Source organism: Pelophylax lessonae, assembly GCF_965119305.1.
Source record: "Pelophylax lessonae genome assembly, chromosome: 2".
In the NCBI taxonomy this organism is placed as follows: Eukaryota; Metazoa; Chordata; class Amphibia; order Anura; family Ranidae; genus Pelophylax; species Pelophylax lessonae.
In genome coordinates, this window is record NC_138769.1 from 639,163,394 (window position 1) to 639,185,438 (window position 22,045).

Consider the following 22,045-nt stretch of genomic DNA (forward strand, 5'->3'; position numbering starts at 1 on the left):
CAAGGTAACTCTATCCATATTACTAACCTCTGTTATAATTTATTCCAATTACTCACCTCCACACCCCTTATCTATGAACCTAGATCTTAGGGTCTTAGCTTGTTCCAGATAATCGTCCTTGACAATTGCCCCTGAGGCTAATAAACTGGCTTGTGGGATGATTACAGCTGCCCTGTCCTATATAAATGTTACGATCTGTATTTATAGAAAAGGTGAAAGTGATTAAAGAGCTTCTACTAACTTTGATGTCAAGATCCAAAACATGGATTTGGGTGGGGCTGGCCTCATACTGTAACAGTATACCCAGGGTATTATTGTTGAGCTGTTCCATAAACAAATTTAAATACAAATCGTTACCATCCCATAGAAGGAGGATGTCATCTATGTACCTCCCCCCAGAAGATTAATCTGAAACTAAACAATTTGGATTTTGCCAATGGCATTTAAAACAGTTCTCCAAAAATGCTTATTTGACAAATTGTGGCGGGTTGGAATTGATGATAATGTATGTATCTAGATAGAAAACTGGTTACAGGAATGCATCTAGAGAAGGGGAGTCTAACTCAATTTAATTGAGGGCCGCATTAGCACTATGGTTGCCTTCAAAGGACCGTTTGTATCTGTAAGACTATAAAACTGTAGCCAGGAACTTAACCATGCACCCCCCCCTGCCAAACCCCATGGAACGATGGGTGTGGCCAAATTGCAGTGGGAGGATCTTAAGGGGCAATAAATACCAGGAGTGCATTATGTTCGGATTTCAGGAATTTACTATGCACAAAGTGCAGAGTTCAGGGGTGAGTTGTGTACAGAGTGCAGGGTTAAGGAGTGCGCTAAATACAGAGTGCAGGGTTCTATGCCCAGTGTGCAGAGTCCAGCTCTCTTTCACAGCTGTCCTCATCTCACTTCCACCCCTCCTCTGCTATGACCTCTGCACCTCTCCCCCACCTCTGTGCACCTTGGCCCAGATGGGATCACAGTGCAGCTTACCCCGTGATGCTCCATCCCACAATGCCCTGGCTTCTGCATCTCCCTTGTTCCCGCTGTGAGTGCACGGCAGCTAGGTATCTGTGAGAGCTGAGGGGAAAGCTATCCTTGTAAACACAGAAAGCTTCTGTGTTTTCAAGTAACAGTGGTGAGCGGGGAGCGGAGGGTGAGTGCCAGAGGTGACAGAAAAGAGCACATTCTGGCTAAAAAAAAGGCCCTGGGGACGGGGGCCACATGAAATGGGCCGAGGGGCCGAGTTCAGCCCACGGGCCTTGTGTTTGACACATGTGATCTAGAGGATGGTAATAAATTGTGTTTCTTATGAATGGTTTGGAGTTATAAGTAGAGTACCTGAAGGTTCTGTCCTGGGAGCTATTCTGTTTAATTTGTTCATAAACGATATAGAGGTGAGTATAAATAGTTCAATCTCAGTGTCTGCTGATGATAAGCAGAGCATACACTTTACAACAGAATTTAGCAACTTTACAGGAAGACCTCGATAAAATAGAGGAGTGGGTAACTACATGGCAAAATGAGGTTCAATACTGAAAAATGTAAAGTAACGAATTTGGGGACTAAAAATATGAATACTAGCTACTAGGTGGAGAACCCCTGGGGGATTCATTGATGGAAAATAATCTGGGGGTCCTAATAGATAACCGACTCAGCAATAGCATGCAACAGCCGCCTGCAACAATAAGACTAGCAGACTATTACCATTCATGAAAGTGGTTTTAAGCCTAAACATTTTTTACCTAATGCATGGAATGCATTAAGGTAAAAAATGTTTAGGTATTAGTATACCACCCTTTACTTACCTAAGCCCTCATGCATTCCAGCGCTGTGCATGTCTCCAGCTCTTCTCTCCCCTCACTTCCTGGTCTCACTGTCTTTGCTGAGGCAGCAGGAGTCAGTGATTAGGGAGCGGGAGGTGGGGCCAATAGACACAGACAGCGAGACTTAGGAACGAGCCTGCATGAGTATCCCCAAAGAATGTGGCTTTCTATGGGGGCACTAAGTGGAGAGGAGGAGCCAGGAGTGCTGGTAGGGGACACAATAACAGGAGATTCTAGGCTGTTCTGTGTAATTCCATTGCAAAGAGAAGGTAAGTATAAATCTGATTTTATATATATTTTTTAAAAAAAGTCTTTATAATCATTTTAAAAAGGGTAGTTACTCAAGAGATAAGACTATAATTCTAATGCCGTGTGTTGGAAGGATTTAAAAATCCGACCTGGGGATCCGACCGGGAAGAGCTTTTAGTTCCAACCGGCAGGGTAGGATCCACAGGGAAGGGCACAGGAGTGATTGGAACAGTGTGAGGTGTGTGGATAAAAGATTGAGTGAGTGATTGCTGATAGTAGATTGTGAGATTTTTTTTTTTTTTTTCTCTTTTCTTCTTCTACCTTTTCCTCCTCTCCTCCTCCTTCCTCAGTCTCCATTTACGTAACATAATTTGATAGTTTCAAATGGAGAATATAAAGATCGTTTCAATTAATGCAAAGGGTTTAAATGCTCCCGAAAAAAGGCGAATATTAATATCAGAACTCAAAAGAGTTAAGGCGAACATAGCGTTTAGATCAGAGAACCTACCATATTTAAAAAACAATGCATTTCCATACATATATCATTCAACTTACACACAATCAAAATCAAGAGGGGTATCAATATTAATTGACAGTAAGACACCATGGCAGATGGAGGAGAAGCTTGGTGACGACAGCGGTAGATATCTCTTCCTAAAAGGGAAAATAGGAGAAACGCAGATGACACTGGCAACCCTATACGCTCCTAACAAGCAACAAGATAGATTTGTTGCCAAAACATTGAATATACTCAGTGAATTTACTCAAGGTCAATTGATAGTGGGAGGAGATTTCAATACACCGCTGTCTCCCGTGGCTGACGCCTCTAAAACTAAACCTACTTCCTCAGAAGCGATGTGTCGGCGGATGAGGAAGAATATATATAAGGAACAGCTGATAGATGTGTGGCGTCTCCAGCACCCAACTGAAAAAGAGTTCACATTTTTTTCGCACCCGCATGGGACCTATTCGAGAATAGATTTTTTCCTAGTGCCACATGCTCATCTCCTGGCGGTGAAACACACTGACATCGATAACATTGCATGGTCAGACCATGCAATGGTGTCGATGATTTATAATATTTCTACAGTTAAATCAACTAAACAAAGATTCTGGAAACTAAATGAAAGCCTGTTACAGATAGAGGAAGTAAGGTCAGAGGTACAAAAAGAACTGAAGGACTACTTTGATCTTAACGACCTACCTGGTTGCACGATAGGCACGTTATGGGAGGCACATAAATCAGTGATAAGGGGAATTCTAATTAAGCATGGTGCAAGAATAAAAAGAGAAAGGAATAAACAATTGCTAGCATTGCTAGATAAGCTCAAAATACTGGAAACAGAACACAAAAAAAAAAAAAGGTAAATATAGCAGTAGGGGAATTGACTTTAGTAAGAAAGCAAATACTCGATTTAATGCACTATAAAGCGAAAGCTGCGATTCAAGTATCAAAGAAAATCACATATGAATCAGGGAATAAATGCGGCAAAGTTCTAGCAAGATCCGTTCATAATCAAAAAGTAAGATCCTATATCCCACAAATTTTATCCCCAGAAGGAGTTAAAAAAATATTGCCTGATCAAATAACGGAAGAATTTAGGAATTTTTACTCATTGCTATATAACTTACCGGAAATAGGAAAATCGCAAAAGGAAATAGATGACTATGTGGCACAATCAGGATTACCGAAACTCTCGGAGGAAGATAAAGACGATCTAGAAAGACATATCTCACAGACGGAAATAGAACAGACCATAAAAATTATGAAAAGTGGCAAAGCGCCAGGCCCAGATGGCTTGACAATACAGTATTTCCATGTATTGGCCCCCATTTTGGGGCCATACATGGAGAAACTGTTTAATGAGAGAGGTCTAGAGGGGACGCTTCCTAGAGATACATTAATGGCGTATATAACGCTAATTTTAAAAGAGGGTAAAGACTCTTCGAACTGCGGAAGTTATAGGCCCATTTCGCTTCTGAATACGGACCTAAAAATTTTCACAAAAATTCTAGCGGCAAGGATGGCAAAGGTACTCCCTAAAATAATACACTTAGACCAAGTGGGCTTCATGGCGGCGAGGGAAGCAAAGGACAGCACTACAAGAGTTCTTAACTTAATTCATATAGTCACCAAAGAAGAACTACCATGTATCATACTGAGTGCCGACGCAGAAAAGGCCTTTGATAGAGTTGAATGGACCTTTATGCAGTCGGTACTCAAGTATATAGGAGTAGGCGAAATAATGCGGAAAAGAATAACTAGGATATACTCCAACCCGACCGCAAGAGTGAAGGCAAATGGCGTGTTGTCAGAACCTTTGAGTATAAAAAATGGTACAAGACAGGGTTGCCCATTATCCCCCCTGTTATTTGTGCTGACATTGGAGCCCTTCTTTAACAAAGTTCGATTGAATCAGGATATAAAAGGAGTCACAGTAGGTAAGGAACAATATAAGACTGCAGCATACGAAGACGATTTATTGTTCACACTGACAGAGCCAGAAATATCGCTACCAGTACTCTTAGAGGAAATTAAACAATATGGGGAGTTGTCAAATTTTAAAATAAACTATAGGAAATCTGAAGCAATGGGAGTGGGAATACCACAAACAAATAAAGATAGAATAAAGAGCAACTTCGGATTCTCATGGGTAGAGAAAGCAGTGAAATACCTAGGGACTTATATATCCGCAAATTTAGCCCAGATCTATGAACTAAACTTTACCCCCCTGATTGGAGAGACAAAGAAAACTTTGGAACAATGGAGGGGAGGCCTCCAGTCATGGTTTGGAAGAGGAAATTTAATCAAAATGAACATCCTGCCAAAATATCTATATATCATGAGAGCGCTCCCAGTCAAAATTCCTTATAGTTTCTTCAAAATTATTCAGGGTGTGTTTGGTGGATACATCAGGGCGGGTAAAAAACCTCGTATAGCGCGTAATATACTAACACTCCCCAAAAATATGGGGGGACTAGCTGTACCCAACTTGCGTAGATATTACCAAGCCATTCATTTAAATAGAATACTGGACTGGTGGCACCACTGGGAAACGAAAAGATGGGTCCAAATGGAACAAGCACAAACGACGGTCTCATTAAAGAGAGCAATCTGGTGCTATAAGACACTCCCTAAACCCCTTAAGCTACATCCTTTGTTGGGAAATACAATAAGAATAGGGTTTCAACAGACCCTGAGACAAAACTTAACTTCAATAGAATCCCCACTATATCCGATTTTGGGAAACCCCAAATTCATCCCAGGCTTAGAGAGACAGCATTTTAAAAAACTGTGGGAAACAGGACAAGATGGCATTAAAAATTTTACGAGTCAGCAGATGTGGCCTACAATCGGTAGATTAACAAATGAGGAGGGTCCATATAGGCTACTCTTATGGGAGGCACTCCAATTGCGACACTTTTTAGAATCGCTGCCAGAGCCGGAAAAGTTTAAGAAACCACTGACATACTTTGAAGAACTATGTGAGAAAACAGGAGGTATAGAGCGCCCATTATCTATTCTATATAAAATGTTGAACACTCCATTGGACCAACCGAATCTGAAATGGCTGGAAAAATGGAAAGTGGATCTAAATATAGACATAACGGACACACAGAAACAGAGAATGTTTAGGGCGATATTTAGACCAACTAAATGCACTAAAATGCAGGAAATAAATTATAAAATTCTGACTAGGTGGTATAACACACCAGATAAATTACATAAATGGTATACTCAAGAATCAGATAGGTGCTGGAGATGTGGAGAAGGTGAAGGCACAATATATCACATTTTCTGGAATTGTCCAGAGATAAAGAAATTCTGGTCAGAGATTGGTGATATAGTTCAAAAAGTAACAGACCATAAAATCGAGAGAGAAGATGCCTTTTGCCTCTTACAGATATTAGAGCAGTCAGAGAGGAAATATGCAAGATCAGTACTGCCACACATGATGAATGCCGCAAGAGCATGTATACCCCAACACTGGAGAAATAGACGAGCACCAACGGTGTTCGACTGGGTAAGAAAATTAGAACACATTAATAAAATGGAGGATCTTGTGCTTTCCTCACAACACAAACAGGAACAATATAAAAAAACATGGAGAACATGGAACTTATTCATGTCCTCAGATGGGGGCAAACAATTGATGGTGCCTTCATCTCAGAGTATGGAAGTTACATGAGGGGGGAGGCATCTCTTACCACTTGAGGGGTGGGGAAAGGTGAGAGAGAGAGAGGGAGAATTATTTGGGTTTTTTTTTTTTTATCAGTGTGTGTGGAGTTTGATAGTGGGTATGAATGAGGAGAGAGAAAGGGGGAGGGGGTTAATATAGAAAAGATGAGGGAAAGGGGAAGGAATGAACAGATAGAAAGAAGAAGGGGAAACAAAGACAAGATTAGAGACTATGGGTCATCTAACTTAAAGTACTAGGAAGTAAAGAGAGGCAAGGATTGAATGAGCAGGAATAGAGAAAGAGACTTGCTGACTTAACAATATCTTGCCTTAGCTGAATATTTGATAAATGACTACATATTAATGAGTTGGGAATCTTTAGAGGTCTTTATCAGACCTCGGAGATGAGAAATTTGATGTGGACAATGTCTTTGTAACCTATTTACCTATTATGGTGTTATATATTATGTAATGATTTTTCTGAAAATTCCAAATAAAATTATAAATATAAAAAGACTATAATTCTACCACTTTACAAAACTCTGGTTCGGCCACAACTGGAGTAAGCTGTCCAGTTCTGGTCACCAGTCCTTAGTAAGGATGTGCTGGAACTGGAGAAAGTCCAGAGAAGGGTAACAAAGCTCATAAGGGAACTAGAGGATCTCAGCTATGAGGAGCGACTAGAATTATTAAATGTATTCTCTGTAGAGAAGATACACTTATGAGGAGATAGGATCGCAATATACAAATATCTAAAGAGTGATTCTATCATTGCCAAAAAAAAACTATTCAGTCTCAGGTCACTTGCAGTCTGCTCACATAATTTGTAATAAAAACATATTTGCCATTCTGAAGCTTCCCCCCCAACCACTTTGCATATTATTTTATATATACTGTGATTCTGTACTTGCCAAATATGCTGCAGAAATCTCCCTCCACTAAGTCTGGCTGCAGCCATTTTAACTGTGGGCAGCTAAAGCTGCTGCCTGTTCACTTCCTGGATTTGCACAGACACACATACACATATAAACACACACACACACATATATACATATACACAGACACACATACACACACACAGATACAGACTGACGCATTCCCACCACTGCTTGCCTGCGCATTTCTCCTCTCTGATGAATACTCATGGATCTCTGCAATCTCCTGTTATCTAAGTCCTCATCCAGCCCCTCCAGCTCTGCAGCTTTCCTATGACTCATCCCTCCTCCCTTGCTGACAAACTCTCACGAGAGTGAGAGAGAGCTGTGCTTGATGTCATTAGCCTAGGCTAATATCCAGACAAGAAAGAGGAAGTGGGCTGTATAAGGTATTTACTGGCAGAAAAAAAAATGTTTTACTATCCAAAGTTGAAACAACAAGTGCAGAGGATTTAATAGATAGAAAGATGAAAAAAATACTGAAAGTCCACTTTAGGAAGACACAAGATCACCCAATGAAGTTGGACGAGAAGCGGTTCAATATTAAACTGCATAAAGGGTTCTTTACTATTAGAGTAAGGATGTGAAAGTGTCAGCAGGAAGTGTCAATATAAAAAAAAAACATTAAGATGCACACCTTAGCAAACCACATACATGGATATTGGAATCGGTAGGGACATAATCACACACACACTGACTGGACTGGTTTCTTTATTCAACTGGCTGGACTGGTGTCTTTATTCAACCTTAACAACTATGTAATTATATAAGATGGGATCACAGAATCTGTTCCAGCTGCCCCCCTCCTGCCATGGCTATTATCAGCATGCTTCATTCTAGAATCTTAACTCTGCAGTTATTTATATATTTATCTGAAAGGATGGAGAAAGCAGTAGGAGAATTGATTATTTTTTTATATAAAGGCTATCTTAGATAGAAAGACCACATCCACCACAGACAACAATTGTCTGTGATTGTAACGTTAATACACTGTGCCAGGAACATCTAAGGAAGTTCTGCCCATTTAGAGTGCTGCATTGGTGCCACCTGCCACAATCTTTATTCCAGAATTGGACAACTTTCGGATGATGGTGTACATGTGGTATAGGGAGTTTTCCCTTTTTGATTAGGTTGTTAAATGGTAACAACTGTTAAAGTGTTACTAAACCCACAACAGTAAAATCAGTCTGTATATGCAGTAAAGCATGCTTGTTATACCCACTGTTGATCCAGAGGGCTTAATCCTCCGCATTGTGTAAAAAGGCTGTTTGATCCTGTCTTCTCTGATTCTCCCCTTCTTTTACTGTCCCCAATCCATCTACAGATAGTACAGAGCCTTGCACATGCTCAGGTTAGTGTGTATTGCTAGAAAGTGTTTTTTTTTTTTTTTTCGTTTTCTTGGTAGAGTGTATGTGATCAGCACAGGGCCAATCAGCACTGTCCAGATTGATAAGACAGTCAAAGTAGAATGAAAACTCCTCCTACAAGCTTTAACCAGATACTAATAGAAGTCATAAGACTGCTATAAACACCTGATGAGAAAAGGTTTTTAGCAGATTATATTTACTTAAAAAAAATGCCTTTCCATTTCCTGTGTACTGTGGGAGACCAGATATAGTAAATGCAGGGTCCTGGGTTTAGTAACACTTTAAATTAATATAGTCAATGTGTTAGAAAATCTCTATGTGCAATAGCAAACCTTTTCATATACTCAGAACTTAAAAGTGCTCAGCTCTTAACAATCGCATTGCCTGATTGCTGCACAAGATCACATCACTTGTTAGCACTTGCACATTTATGACAGCTGAGAATGTGTAAAAACATATCTAACGCGTTTCAACATATATTTTCACTCTAATAGATCTGCTAAACCTGATGAATTTGACAAGTGTTCGGGCAGTTAGCACAACTTATCATAACTTATATATATATATATATATATATATATATATATATATATATATATATATATATATATATATATATATATATATATATATATATATATATAAAAACTTTGTTTGTCTACCTTAGTAAAATTGGCCATCAAACACTACCAATAAGCTAACATGGACCATGATTTTTCCCTGACAGGTACTCACTACAAACGTAGGCACTCTCAATCTGCCCTGAGCATATATCACATACTTTGGAGTACAAACACTTTCGGTGCTGCAGCTTCCTTTATTGTCAGCAGTCAGTAGTAAACAATTTAAAATAAAAAATGAGACACTAGGCAATGCTTAAAATGCAAATGTAATTGCTTTAAGATCCAGTACATGTCACTTTTAAATCTGAAACATTGTTGCTTGGTATTTAATTTATTTGTAATTGCTGATTTTGGAAGATTGATGTCCAAATGCCAGCAGAAGTGCATTCAAAGCCATTGTAATGAAGCCTCTTAGTTCTATTTGTAATGGCAGTAATCAAAGCAGGGTACAAAACATTATCACCGCCATGTTAAATGTAAAAGTAAGTTGAAGACTGATCTTGAAAACTCAAGCTCAGAAATAACATTTACCCATGAAAACCAGTAAGTGATTTGTTATTTAACAGCTTTCTACTGACAAGTCTTCCAGTAAAGATAACAGAGAATTTATTTGGAGAGTTGCACATATTCCTCCCAACTAGTGATGGGCTCGGGCGTTTTTGGATCGAGCCTGCCAGGATGCCATCGCTGCACTCTGGCAATCATAGGCAGTGAGGCATTTCCCGAACGGCAGCTGCACATACACACGCTGCCTATGATTGGAGGTGTGCAGTGCCGGCTTCCTGGTGGGCTCAATCCAAAAATACTCAAGCCCATCGCTGCTCCCAACATTTTGAGAAGGACAAGGGACAACTATTAGCAAAAGTATGTAGGCAAAGGACACCCCTGCCATGCCCCCTTAACGAAGAATTATAAAAAAAAAAAAAAAAAAATGATTAGGTAAACCCACAAGTGCTTTTTCTTTTTTTACCACTACTTCTCCTTTATATTGGCTTTTGAAATTTACAAACGCAATCACTTCAAGCACAATTAACATCACAAGTGAGAAATACATTTCGCCTGGCTGTGGGATATTGGCAAAAAATAAGCACACACCAGTAGTAAATACGCTTAAGCTATTGATAGAGTAAGTAACAGTTTAAACAGAATTTAACACACAACAGGCAAGTTAAGACGCAGACTGCAAAACAGGTTAAAAAAATTATACCCAAGTAGAGAAGAAAGAAGTATGATTCTGTATCAATAACCAGAATCAATATATATATCAGTTAGCAAGTTAGCACTAAACAATGTATACACACTCTAAATGCAGCAATGAAATGAAGCGGCGGTGGAGGGGGACGAGGTAGCCAACACTGCTTTTTTTTTAGTCATTTTAAATTAGGGTACACCCCAAAAGAGTGAGAAAGATCAAAAATATAACAATGGTTGGGTAAGTTCGGTATCCATCTCTATTCTGCACAAGGTACGGAAAAGTCCTGTGGGATCCATGCCTGGTTCATTTTAATGAACGTGAGCTTGTCCACATTGTCTCTGGACAGGCGGCTGCGCTTGTCTGTGATAACGCCCCCAGCTGTGCTAAATACACGTTCAGATAATACACTGGCTGCAGGGCACGCCAGCACCTCCAAGGTGTAAAGGGCAAGCTCAGGCCATGAGCCCAATTTGGAGACCCAGAAGTTGAAGGGGGCAGACCCGTCATTCACTACATGTAGGCGTGTGCACACATACTGCTCCACCATGTTGGTGAAATGCTGCCTCCTGCTAAGACGTTCCATATGAGCTGCTGGGGCTGCTGTTTGTTGTGGCGTGCTGACAAAGCTTTTCCACATTTCGGCCATGCTAACCCAGCCTTCTGAGGTGCTGGCGGTGCCCTGGTTGCGTTGGCGACCTCTTCCTCCTCCTCCTCCTCCTCCTCTGCCTTGGCCTTGTGCTTCCAATGTGGCCCCACTGTCAAGTGGGAATGCCAGCAGCATCTCGTCTACCAGCGTGCGCTTGTACTCCCGCATCTTGCGATCACGTGACAGTGAGTGAATTAAGGACGGTACGTTGTCCTTGTAACGGGGATCCAGCAGCGTGGCCACCCAGTAATCAGCACAAGTTAGAATGTGGGCAACTCGGCGGTCGTTGTGGAGACACTGCAGCATGTAATCGCTCATGTGTGCCAGGCTGCCCAGAGGCAACGAAAGGCTGTCCTCTGTGGGAGGTGTATCGTCTTTGTCCTCTGTATCCCCCCAGCCACGCACCAGTGATGGCCATGAGCTGGTCTGGGTGCCACCCTGCTGTGAACATGGTTACATCTCCTCCTCCATCTCCTCCTCCTCATCCTCCTCATCCTGCAGAACTGTGCCCCTGCTGGACAATTGTGTACCTGGCGTTTGTGGGTGCAGGAACCCACCCTCGGAGCCACTTGTGAATGACTGCCCTGAAAGCCTTGGAAATGATCCCTCTTCCTCCTCCTCCTCCTCCTGTGCCACATCCTCTTCCATCATTGCCGAATCGTTTTTTCAAGGAGGCATAGAAGTGGGATAGTTAAGCTGACAACTGCGTCATCGGCACTGGCCATGTTGGTGGAGTACTCAAAACAGTGCAACAAGGCACACAGGTCTCGCATGGAGGCCCAGTTATTGGTGGTGAAGTGGTGCTGTTCCGCAGAGCGACTCACGCGTGCGTGCTGCAGCTGAAACTCCACTATGGCCTGCTGCTGCTCGCACAGTCTTTCCAGCATGTGCAAGGTGGAGTTCCACCTTGTGGGCACATCACATATGAGGCGGTGAGCGGGAAGGCCGAAGTTACGCTGCAGCGCTGACAGGCGAGCAGCAGCAGGGTGAGAACGCCGAAAGTGCGCACAGACGGCCCGCACTTTCTGCAGCAGCTCTGACATATCGGGGTAATTTTTAAGGAACCTCTGCACCACCAAATTCAGCACATGCACCAGGCAAGGGATGTGCGTCAAACCGGTTAGGCCCAGAGCTGCTATGAGATTTCGCCCGTTATCGCACACCACCAGGCCGGGCTTGAGGCTCGCTGGCAGCAACCACTCATTTGTCTGCTGTTCCATGCTCCTCCACAACTCCTGCGCGGTGTGTGGTTTTTCCCCCAAACAGGCAAGTTTTAAAACTGCCTGCTGTCGTTTACCCCTGGCTGTGCTGAAGTTGGTGGTGAAGGTGTTATGCTGACCGGATGAGGAGGCGGTAGAGGATGAGGAAGCAGAGTAGGAGGAGTTAGGAACAGGAGGCAAACTGAAGCGCCCTGCAATCCTCGGTGGTGGAAGGACATGCGCCACATTGCTATCCGCCTCAGGCCCATCCGCCACTGCATTTACCCAGTGTGCCGTTAGGCAGATATAACGCCCCTGGTCCACGTATCGGTAGTTAGGTGGACCTTGCCACAGATGGCGTTGCGCAGTGCACACCTGATTTTTTCCCCCACTTGGTTGTGCAGGGAAGGGATGGCTTGCCTGGAAAAGTAGTGGCGGCTGGGCACGACGTACTGTGGGACAGCCACCGACATAAGGCTTTTAAAACTGTGCGTCTCCACCAGACGGAATGACAGCATTTCAAAGGCCAAGAATTTTGAAATGCTGGCATTCAGGGCCAGGGATCGCGGGTGGGTAGGGGGGTACTTCCTCTTCCTCTGAAGTGTTTGGGAGATGGAAAGCTGAACGCTTCCACGGGACATTGTGGAGATGGTTGGTGACCCAGGTGGTGGTGTTGCTGACAGATCGTCTGTTTGCGGGGTGGCAGGTGCCAGTATCACTACAGAGGTGGATAAAGCGGCCGAGACTGCAGCAGAAGAGGAAGCAGGAGGAGCCAGAGACCTTTCTTGGTTTTGAAGGTGTCTACTCCACTGCAGCTCGTGCTTTGCACTTAGATGCCTGATCATGCAGGTTGTGCTCAGGTTGAGAAGGTTTATGCCTCGCTTCAGGCTCTGATTGCACAGGGTGCAAACCACTCTTGTCCTGTCATCAGCACATTGTCTGAAGAACTTCCACGCTAGAGAACTCCTTTGAGCTGGCTTTGGTGCGCTCGGTCCCTTGCTGCGTTGGGCAGTAGCAGTCGTAGTGTCTAGGGCACGGCCGCTCCGCTTCTGCACCCTGCTCCCTCTTCTGCTGTGCTGGTGGCTCTGTGCGACCACCACCTCTTCCTCCAAACTACTCAGGTCACCTGCATGACCTTCATTCCATGTGGGGTCGAGGACCTCATCGTCCTCCACATCATCTTCCACCTAGTCTTCACCCCTGCCCTCCTTGTCGGTCTCCACAATTCTGAGTGCCGCAGCAGTTGGCACCTGCGTTTCGTCATCATCGGAGACGTGCTGTGATGGTCCTTCCATGTACTCATCTTGAGAAATAAGTGGTTGGGCATCGCTGCACTCAATCTCTTCCACTTCTGGGGCAGGGCTAGGTGGATGGCCCTGGGAAACCCTGCTGACAGAGTCATCAAAAAGAAGAAGAGACTGCTGCATGACTTGGGGCTCAGACTGCGTGCCTGATTTGCAAGGGGGTGAGGTGAAAGACGGTTGGACATTGGCTGCAGGTGCCAACTCTGACCTTTCTGCAGTAGACTGGGTGGGAGACAATGTGAAGGAACTGGAGGCACTGTCAGCAAACCAATCTACTATCGCCTCTACTTGTTCTTGCCTCAACACTTGTAGAGGCGCATGATGCCCTACCAAATACTGCTGCAGGTTCTGTCGCCTACTCACACTTGAGGAAGGTTTTTCACTTGTGCGTGTAGCTGGCACAGATCGACCACGTCCTCTCCTTGCAACAGGAGCTCTACCAGCAGCACCACGACCCAGGCCATGGCCCCTGTTTGACGTTCTCCTCATATTTCTGTAATTTATGATCTTGCCCTAGAAAGGTGTTTATTGAATAGCGGAATAGAAAAACAGTATACAAATACAACGGGTGTATCTCACAGTCAAATATGCAAAGTATGCCGCAATTTAATTTTTTTTACCCCAAAAGGGTGTTTATTAAATAGCGGAATAGAAAAACGGTATACAAATACAATGGGTGTATCTCACAGTCAAATATGCAAAGTATGCCGCAATTTAATTTTTTTCACCCCAAAAGGGTGTATATTGAATAGCGGAATAGAAAAAAAATTATAAAACAGTGTATCTCTCACGTACAAACACAGACTAGGCCCCGATTACAATTGAGGTGAGGTGTTTGCTTCAACACGGGTCCGCCCCAAGGGAATGCAGGTGGAACGCACACTGACACAGAGGGGCACCCCAAACAAACCAGGTTATTTCCTATAGCACAACGGGAGATCATGACCATTTCATTTACATTTACCAGTTTTTTTGTTTTTTTGTTTTTTTATTGAAAAGAAGTTTGCAATCCAGAAACACATATAAACATCAAATATTAATATGACTTACATTTGGCAACAAGCCACTCCAAAACATACATATAAGTACAGTTGTCACGTTTCGTTTTATGTCTTTTAATAAGGACAAACCATCACATCCAAGTAGTATTATTCCATTTCACTGTAACGGTCAAGGGGCGTGGGAGTCATGCAGTCACATATATTCAAGATGGCACCTAGAGTGATTTTGGGTTTGAGGATCAGGAACAATCCAATGGGGGAAGACAATTGTTATTATACCCAACGTCTTTAAAAGAATTGACACAGCAAGAAGCTCATCTGCAGAGACACAATCAGGGTTATAAGGAATTATTGGACAAACGGGGTTGTGCTGACACCACCAGAAACACAACTGCACAAACATAGTCATTACTGCACTGACACCACCAGAAACACGTCTGCAGGACTGCAGACATGCAATCAGTACTACACTGATACAACCAGAAACATGTCTGCAGAGACACAACCAGTACTACACTGACACCACGAGAAACATCTATGCAGCCACAGTCCAATATGTGCCCCAGCAACAGTAGCCATAAATATACCTGCTGAAACATAATGAGCACTGCACTGACACCACCATTAATGCTAGGGCAGGGCACTCATCTGTGAGGGGAGAAGAACTTCTTCCAGTTAGATATATATCATCTTTAAAATGTAGCTTTGGGGCTATTGCAACAGCTCTACCTTTGGCATAGGTATGGATCTTCAAAATTCGGTCCATGACAAATTCTGATCTGTTTGAGATCACTGAGGGACCCACTTGTAACAGATGTAACCAGCTAGAAACTAGTCTAAGCTTCAACCAGAGTCATAGTAATGTTCAAGCATGGATTCAGTTGTCACCTACCTGGTCACCTACCTGGTAGAAGCTAAGCTGATGAGAGAGCTTTCCTTATTACTCCTGTCCAAGGCTCCCTGGAGTTGGTGACTGCATGCAGCAGGACAATGAGTGACATAGGTAGCTGTGATAGATCCTGACAAAGTGGCTGATCAGTCAACAGTCTGGAGACAACAGGTATGCTGTGGATGCTCAGACTGGAAATAGTACAGAAGACTGGCACACTGGTGGAGCACAGGGACTCGCAGATGCAGAAAGCAAAGCAGTAGTTATGACAAGCCAGAGTCATCAACAACTGGGCAGCTGAGATACCAGATTAGATTGCAGGAGCAGGGTCAGATGCCAGCCTAGCCTCAGCAGAGGTACCAAATCAGCAGCCAGAGGACAAAGTCAGGACAAGAGCCTAAGTCAGCAGTAGGAGATCAAGATAATGCATAGTCAGGAGACAAGATGGGTCAAACACAGGATAGCAGGATGTGGGCTTAGTCATGATTAACAAAAGCTGCCAACCACACAGCTATTCTACTTAGTTGTGAGGGCAAAATACTGCGCTAATCCTGATAAACAAACCCTATAAACCGAAAAAAAAGCAGCTTGCACCAATCCTGAAATATGGATACAAATAGACTTAAAATAACATGCAGCGCTTTCTTAAAAATCTTAAAGTCCACAGATAATCAAGTGGAAAGAAAAGTTCACATGAAGTCCACACACATATATGGATGGGGAATCAAGTAATAACGTGGTTCAGAATGAAAATAAACTGTGAATGCAGAAGCCACCACCAGCAATTACCAGGTGTCCAAGCCTCTTACCGGATCTGACAGACCCCCATTACAGAGATCAATCTAGCGTGCCCAATAAACCTTGTCTCATGTAGAGCCAGCCTCAGGTCCCAAAATCATGCAGCCCGGTATACGGGCTTAGCAGACCTCAGATCAGAGATAAAAAGTACAGACTCCTCATGGTGTAGTATATCAAAACTAGAGGTTTAATTAAATAATAATTGGCCACTTACACAGCATCCAATTGGTAACAGCATATAACATCATGTAAAAACTTGATGTAGCAGTAGCTCTGGACTCCAAAATGATGGCCGCCGAATCCTTCAAAGCAACAAGCATCACGCCAGCCAATTCTACTTAGTTGTACTGTGCTTAAATAGAGCTCTGGGTGTTAAAAGCCAGTACTGACATGCACGCTAATTCAGGCTAATGTACACATGCACTAGAATGTGCATAAAACCACACTATGCGCACACGCAGATCTTGGGGCATGACCATGCACTACATCAGGACTCAGGAGAAGGAGACATCTTCACAGACATTATTGTTTTTGGCAATGCCATGGTGTGGGCAAATTTCTGCAAGTCACAAGCTGTTTCAAGCCTCTCCAGCCTGTGTTTTACAATAAGAGGGAGGGAAAATCACTATTAATCTACATGTAATATCCCGCCCTCATTGTGTTTAGCTGGTTAGTGGGCATGGAAGAGGAGGGAGGGAGTGGGCTGTCATTTACCACTGTGTATACACTGCATGTGTGACTTTATAGTCACATGGGCTGCTCAGATGTGATAGGGAGGAAATGCTCAGCATAGAAACTCACTGAAAACTGAGCATGTGCAGAATTGCCACCACAGCTGCAAAATCCCTAACTGAACTGGGGATATAAACAGGAGGTGGAGACAAAGAACAGCAGGATCAACCAGGATTTTTGCGGAATACAAAAAACAAATCTCATAGTGGCCGAGTGAGTATGAACAGCATGTAATACAGCATTTGATAGTTTTCATGATGTGAGTTTAGTGACACTTTAAAGGTTTCAATAATATGTTTAAGCAAAAAGCTTGAAAAAGAATTTGTAGCAATCAACTAAATTCTGTTTTTTATTCATAATTATGCTCTATTTAGACCATCATGCTTATGCAGTAATGTGTTATGGTCATTGCTGCAATGCTATGCTATGCTATTCATTGACTGCATCAGTGTTGCATGTACAATTTTTGATCCATTGTGGTCCTTTATAAAGAAATAGGCTGCCGTAATGCAGTGGACCAGGCTGGTGTGAATGGGCTATTCATTCTGGAAGTTATTACCGGAAGAAAAAAGGTTACATCATCTCCACTTTTTCTTTCCTTCACTGCCAATATAATACATATGCTTCTTATTCCTTTTATTAGTTTCTGAATCAGCATTTTCCCTACTAGGATAATATTGAAAGAGCTTTTCTCTGTACAGTTATTTTTGTTTGCTACAGCCTACTGCAAGAAATCTCTTTGTGGAACTTTTACTTTTAGATCACTAAAAGGAAACAGAATACGTAGCCTACCAGATAATGCTTTCCTGGGGTACAAAGATTTAGCAAAACTGTGAGTATACAGCAAATTTCATTGTAAAGAATGAATGATTGACTAAATGAATGAATTAATTGAATTTGTGCTTTCTGATGTAGATCTTGACATAATGGATGAGATTTACTAAAACTGGTACACACAGAATCTGGTGCAGCTGTGCATAGTAACCAATCAGCTTCTAAGGCCCCTTTCACACAGGCGGACCGTTCAGATCTGCCTGTCCTGAACGGTCCCCCCATGCATTCCTATGGGGCATCGGATGGCAGTTAAGATCATGTCTGCTGACATCCGACCCGATCCGATCCGTCAAATCTGGACGGATGGAAACCCTATTTTCCATCTGTCCAGCGGATCAGATGGGATCGGATGAGAACGGACCGACGGTCCGTTCCCATCTGATTTCCCCCATAGAGATGCATTGGGAACTGACAGCTGTGTCTCCGCACACAGCGCAGAGACACAGCTGTCCTCCTGCTGCTCAGCGGGGGATCGGCGGCTCCATCCCCCGCTGAGAAAAACTGAATCTGTCCGATGGACGGATAGTGTGAAAGGGGCCTAAGTTTTATCAAAGATTAGCTGAACAAGCTGAAGTTAGAAGCTGATTGGTTACAATGCACAGCTGCACCAGATTCTGTGCGCACTAGTATTAGTAAATTCCCCCAATTGTTTGAAAGTAATTTGCTTTAAATGACCATATCCTTTAAAGCTAAAAACAGCTGTGCTATGAACATGCTATCTCCCTAACGGTAGGGCACCTGTTCAGATTTACTTGCTGAGGTGGGTGCTTAAAGCGTACCTAAACCCCAAAACAAAAATGTAAAATATTGCAACTTCTCATCTTTAGTAGGAATGCTCTGAAGCAGGGATCCTCAAACTACGGCCCTCCAGCTGTTGTGGAACTTCATATTCCATCCCATAAGGCATTGTAAAACTCTGACATTCACAAACATAACTAGGCATGATGGGAATTGTAGTTCCTGAACAACTGGAGGGCCATAGTTTGAAGACCCCTGCTCTAAAGGTTTGATTGTTTGGACATTGAAAGTTGGACATTTAACCCATTTGGCAGGAGTCAAACATTATTTAAGTTGTAGCACGATTTTTATAGCTACTATAGATGATGACTTCCCATCTGTCAATGGATGCTTTTTGGTTCCTATCTGTCAAATGTTTCACCTCTACTATACATTATAAGACAGCTTCCTAACTATCAGTGGTCAACAGGATTATTTTTAGCTTTTGTCAGGTTGGTTGTTCCTTTTTAATGATATGGATTTGCATCACTGGATGGGGTGATTGACGATGGATGTACATGTTGGGACGTTTTTTTAATTCTTTTGATAAAGGACTTGTCAAAATGTGTGTGTTTTTATTTACAGTTTACTTTTTGTGTGAATTACTAGTGATATTGTGCACCTTACTTATTCACACCTGGGGAAGCCTGTGTTTGGGTGCCCACTTATTTTTTAAAGGGGGCTTCAACATTCTGATAAGCCCCTCGCACACAGACTGCAGCAACCCCCTGGGCCAGGGTTGTGGGGAAAAAGTCCTTGTCTTGGTTATAGGGATAAGGTTCTTTGCCAGGGGCATCCTCCCTGGCAAGGTACCGCACATGTTGAGATTACCTCCCCCTTTCCTGGCCTGGCAGGCTACATGCTTAGATAAGGGGTTTTGTATAGATTTTTTGGGGGACCCCACTTTTGTTTTGTGTGGGGCTTTCCCTTATAATTTTGGGAGCTCCATGCCATCTTTTTTTTTTTGCATGGGGGTTCTTCCTGACATTCATACTATGCCCTCATAAAGGATAATGAAAATAAAAACAAAAAGCAGAGCGCCTCTAAGTGTTATCAGTTTAATTAAAAGGGTAATGCAGGTACAGGAAAACTGCTCACATTTAAAACAGTATAAAATAGCTCATCTGTTAGGTGGTCTGCAGGAACACAGGGGTCCACGGCTGGATGTTAGTAGCTCCAAGAGATGGTGCAGGGGATGCTGAAGGAGGGAGATGTCTGGAGAGCCAAGAGACCAGATAGTAGGATGGTCAGCAGCTTCAGGAAGGTGTTCTGTTCCTCAGGGAGACACCTGGTGAGCCGAGAGACCGTTAGGTAGAATGGCTGTCGGCTTCAGAAGGGCGCCCTGCTCCTCAGTACATCCGGCGCCAACAGATAGGGGAGCCCAGCGTGACAGATCCAGCAGCCAAACGCACTTGAGAAAGGAGCGCGCACGCCCTGTGAGGCTACTGCGCACGCTCGGAAACGCGTTGTGCGTTTGGCTGCTGGATCTGTCACGCTGGGCTCCCCTATCTGTTGGCGCCGGATGTACTGAGGAGCAGGGCGCCCTTCTGAAGCCGACAGCCATTCTACCTAACGGTCTCTCGGCTCACCAGGTGTCTCCCTGAGGAACAGAACACCTTCCTGAAGCTGCTGACCATCCTACTATCTGGTCTCTTGGCTCTCCAGACATCTCCCTCCTTCAGCATCCCCTGCACCATCTCTTGGAGCTACTAACATCCAGCCGTGGACCCCTGTGTTCCTGCAGACCACCTAACAGATGAGCTATTTTATACTGTTTTAAATGTGAGCAGTTTTCCTGTACCTGCATTACCCTTTTAATTAAACTGATAACACTTAGAGGCGCTCTGCTTTTTGTTTTTATTTTCATTTTCAGAGCTGACTTCTCTCTGCAGCTGAGCTGGCCCTGAGTGTAATCTATTTCAGCCATCAACTACACCAGATTAATGACTATACATGAACTGCATACCCCTTGATGCTATATAGGTATGTGTGATGCGCCAACTCTTATCCTGCTTGTTCATAAAGGATAATGGGTCTGGTATGTAATTAACATCTAAATCCAACCCTCATTTCGGGTAGGGGTCTGGAAGAGATACCATTTGTTTACAATAAGAAGTAAAGCCACCAAAGCTGTCTGATTCATCACCCAAACTTTAGTCATATTCTGCAAACCACCCCTAGTACTTGAACTGCCCATTGATTTTGCCAGAACTGCAGTGCCCATGGCATTTGCTGTGAGCTTAAAGGAAAGCAAATATAATCTTATATTTATTGTGCAATTGTGTATGTGTTAATTGCGTAGAGTGTAAACTACAGTACATCTAAGGTCTGGTAAGCTGCAATATAGATATGGTTTTGGGTATATATAAACTTTAAAGTGAACTTCAGCTGCACTTGGCAAAGGAACATATTTGTTTGACAGAGAGCCCCTAAAGAAGTTTATACTTACCTTTACCATGTTTTACCCCTGCCTCTGCAGCACCTAAAAATTCTTGTGCAAGTTTCAACTTTTACTAATTTTAAACATGCTTAACCCCTTCACACCGACCGTACACAAATATGTGGCCCCAATAGACTGGGCTTTTTTCAGTTAGGCTGAATATTTGCGTATCCCCCTTTTGCTGGGAGCATGCTGCACAGAGACTTGAGCCTCACAGAGAGTTCTGGGCCCTGTCCAACAACTGATACCCAAATCTCCAGATTCTGGGTCATCTGATCGCTGTGATAGCCTCTGATTGGCTATCACAGTGATCAGCCACTGTAAAGCCTGCCCCTGTTTTTCTTTTTCTGTGAATGGAGGAGAGAGATACATAGTATCTCTCTTTCCTTGCCGAAAAAAGTGTGTGTAAAAAACAAAACAAAATGAATATTAATAATATAAAATAAAAAAAAATGCAAAAAAATACCTAGATCATGGTTTGATCGAGGTCAGTGGCAGGGTTAGTGTTTGGGTCAAGGTCAGGGTGTCAGTATGTTTTAGGTAAGATAAGAAAAGTAAAATGTGCTCTATTGTTTTTGGGTTGTACTATGGGTACCAACAACAACATACACAAATATGGTATCACTGCGACCACAGGAGCAGGAGAATATATAATATATAATATAATATATATAATATATATTGTTAATATATATATATATATATATATACTTTTTATTTTGTTACTATTTTGGGCCAGTTTTCCTTTGATAATATTTAGGAGATATTCATTACCATTTACCACCAAAAGAAAGCCTGACATGTCTTGAAAATAACAAGGTATAATTCACCTGGATACACCTAGTAGTTGTGATGTTATGTACTGTTTTACTAACATATGTCAATGTTTCAAAATTGTGCTTAGGCATTTAGATTTGTTTTACCCTTTGGCAAGAAGGAGTTAAAATGATTAAAAACCCATCACCTTGTAAAACAACCCATTCAGTTTCAAATATAAATGAAAGGCAAAACATTTTTGTATAGTAATAAAAAAAAAAACATTATAAATACCTT

At 42.7% G+C, this 22,045-nt stretch overlaps 1 protein-coding gene across 2 annotated transcripts in view; it reads left to right on the forward strand.

Annotated features, from left to right (window-relative positions):
- The window catches only part of RXFP2 (relaxin family peptide receptor 2), a 453,266-nt gene that overhangs the window by 313,079 nt on the left and 118,142 nt on the right, over positions 1-22,045 (forward strand). For both annotated transcript variants that reach the window (XM_082248385.1, XM_082248386.1), the window contains exon 5: positions 17,702-17,773. In XM_082248385.1, coding sequence (XP_082104511.1) covers positions 17,702-17,773 — 72 coding nt within the window. The remainder of the gene's footprint in view (positions 1-17,701; positions 17,774-22,045) is intronic.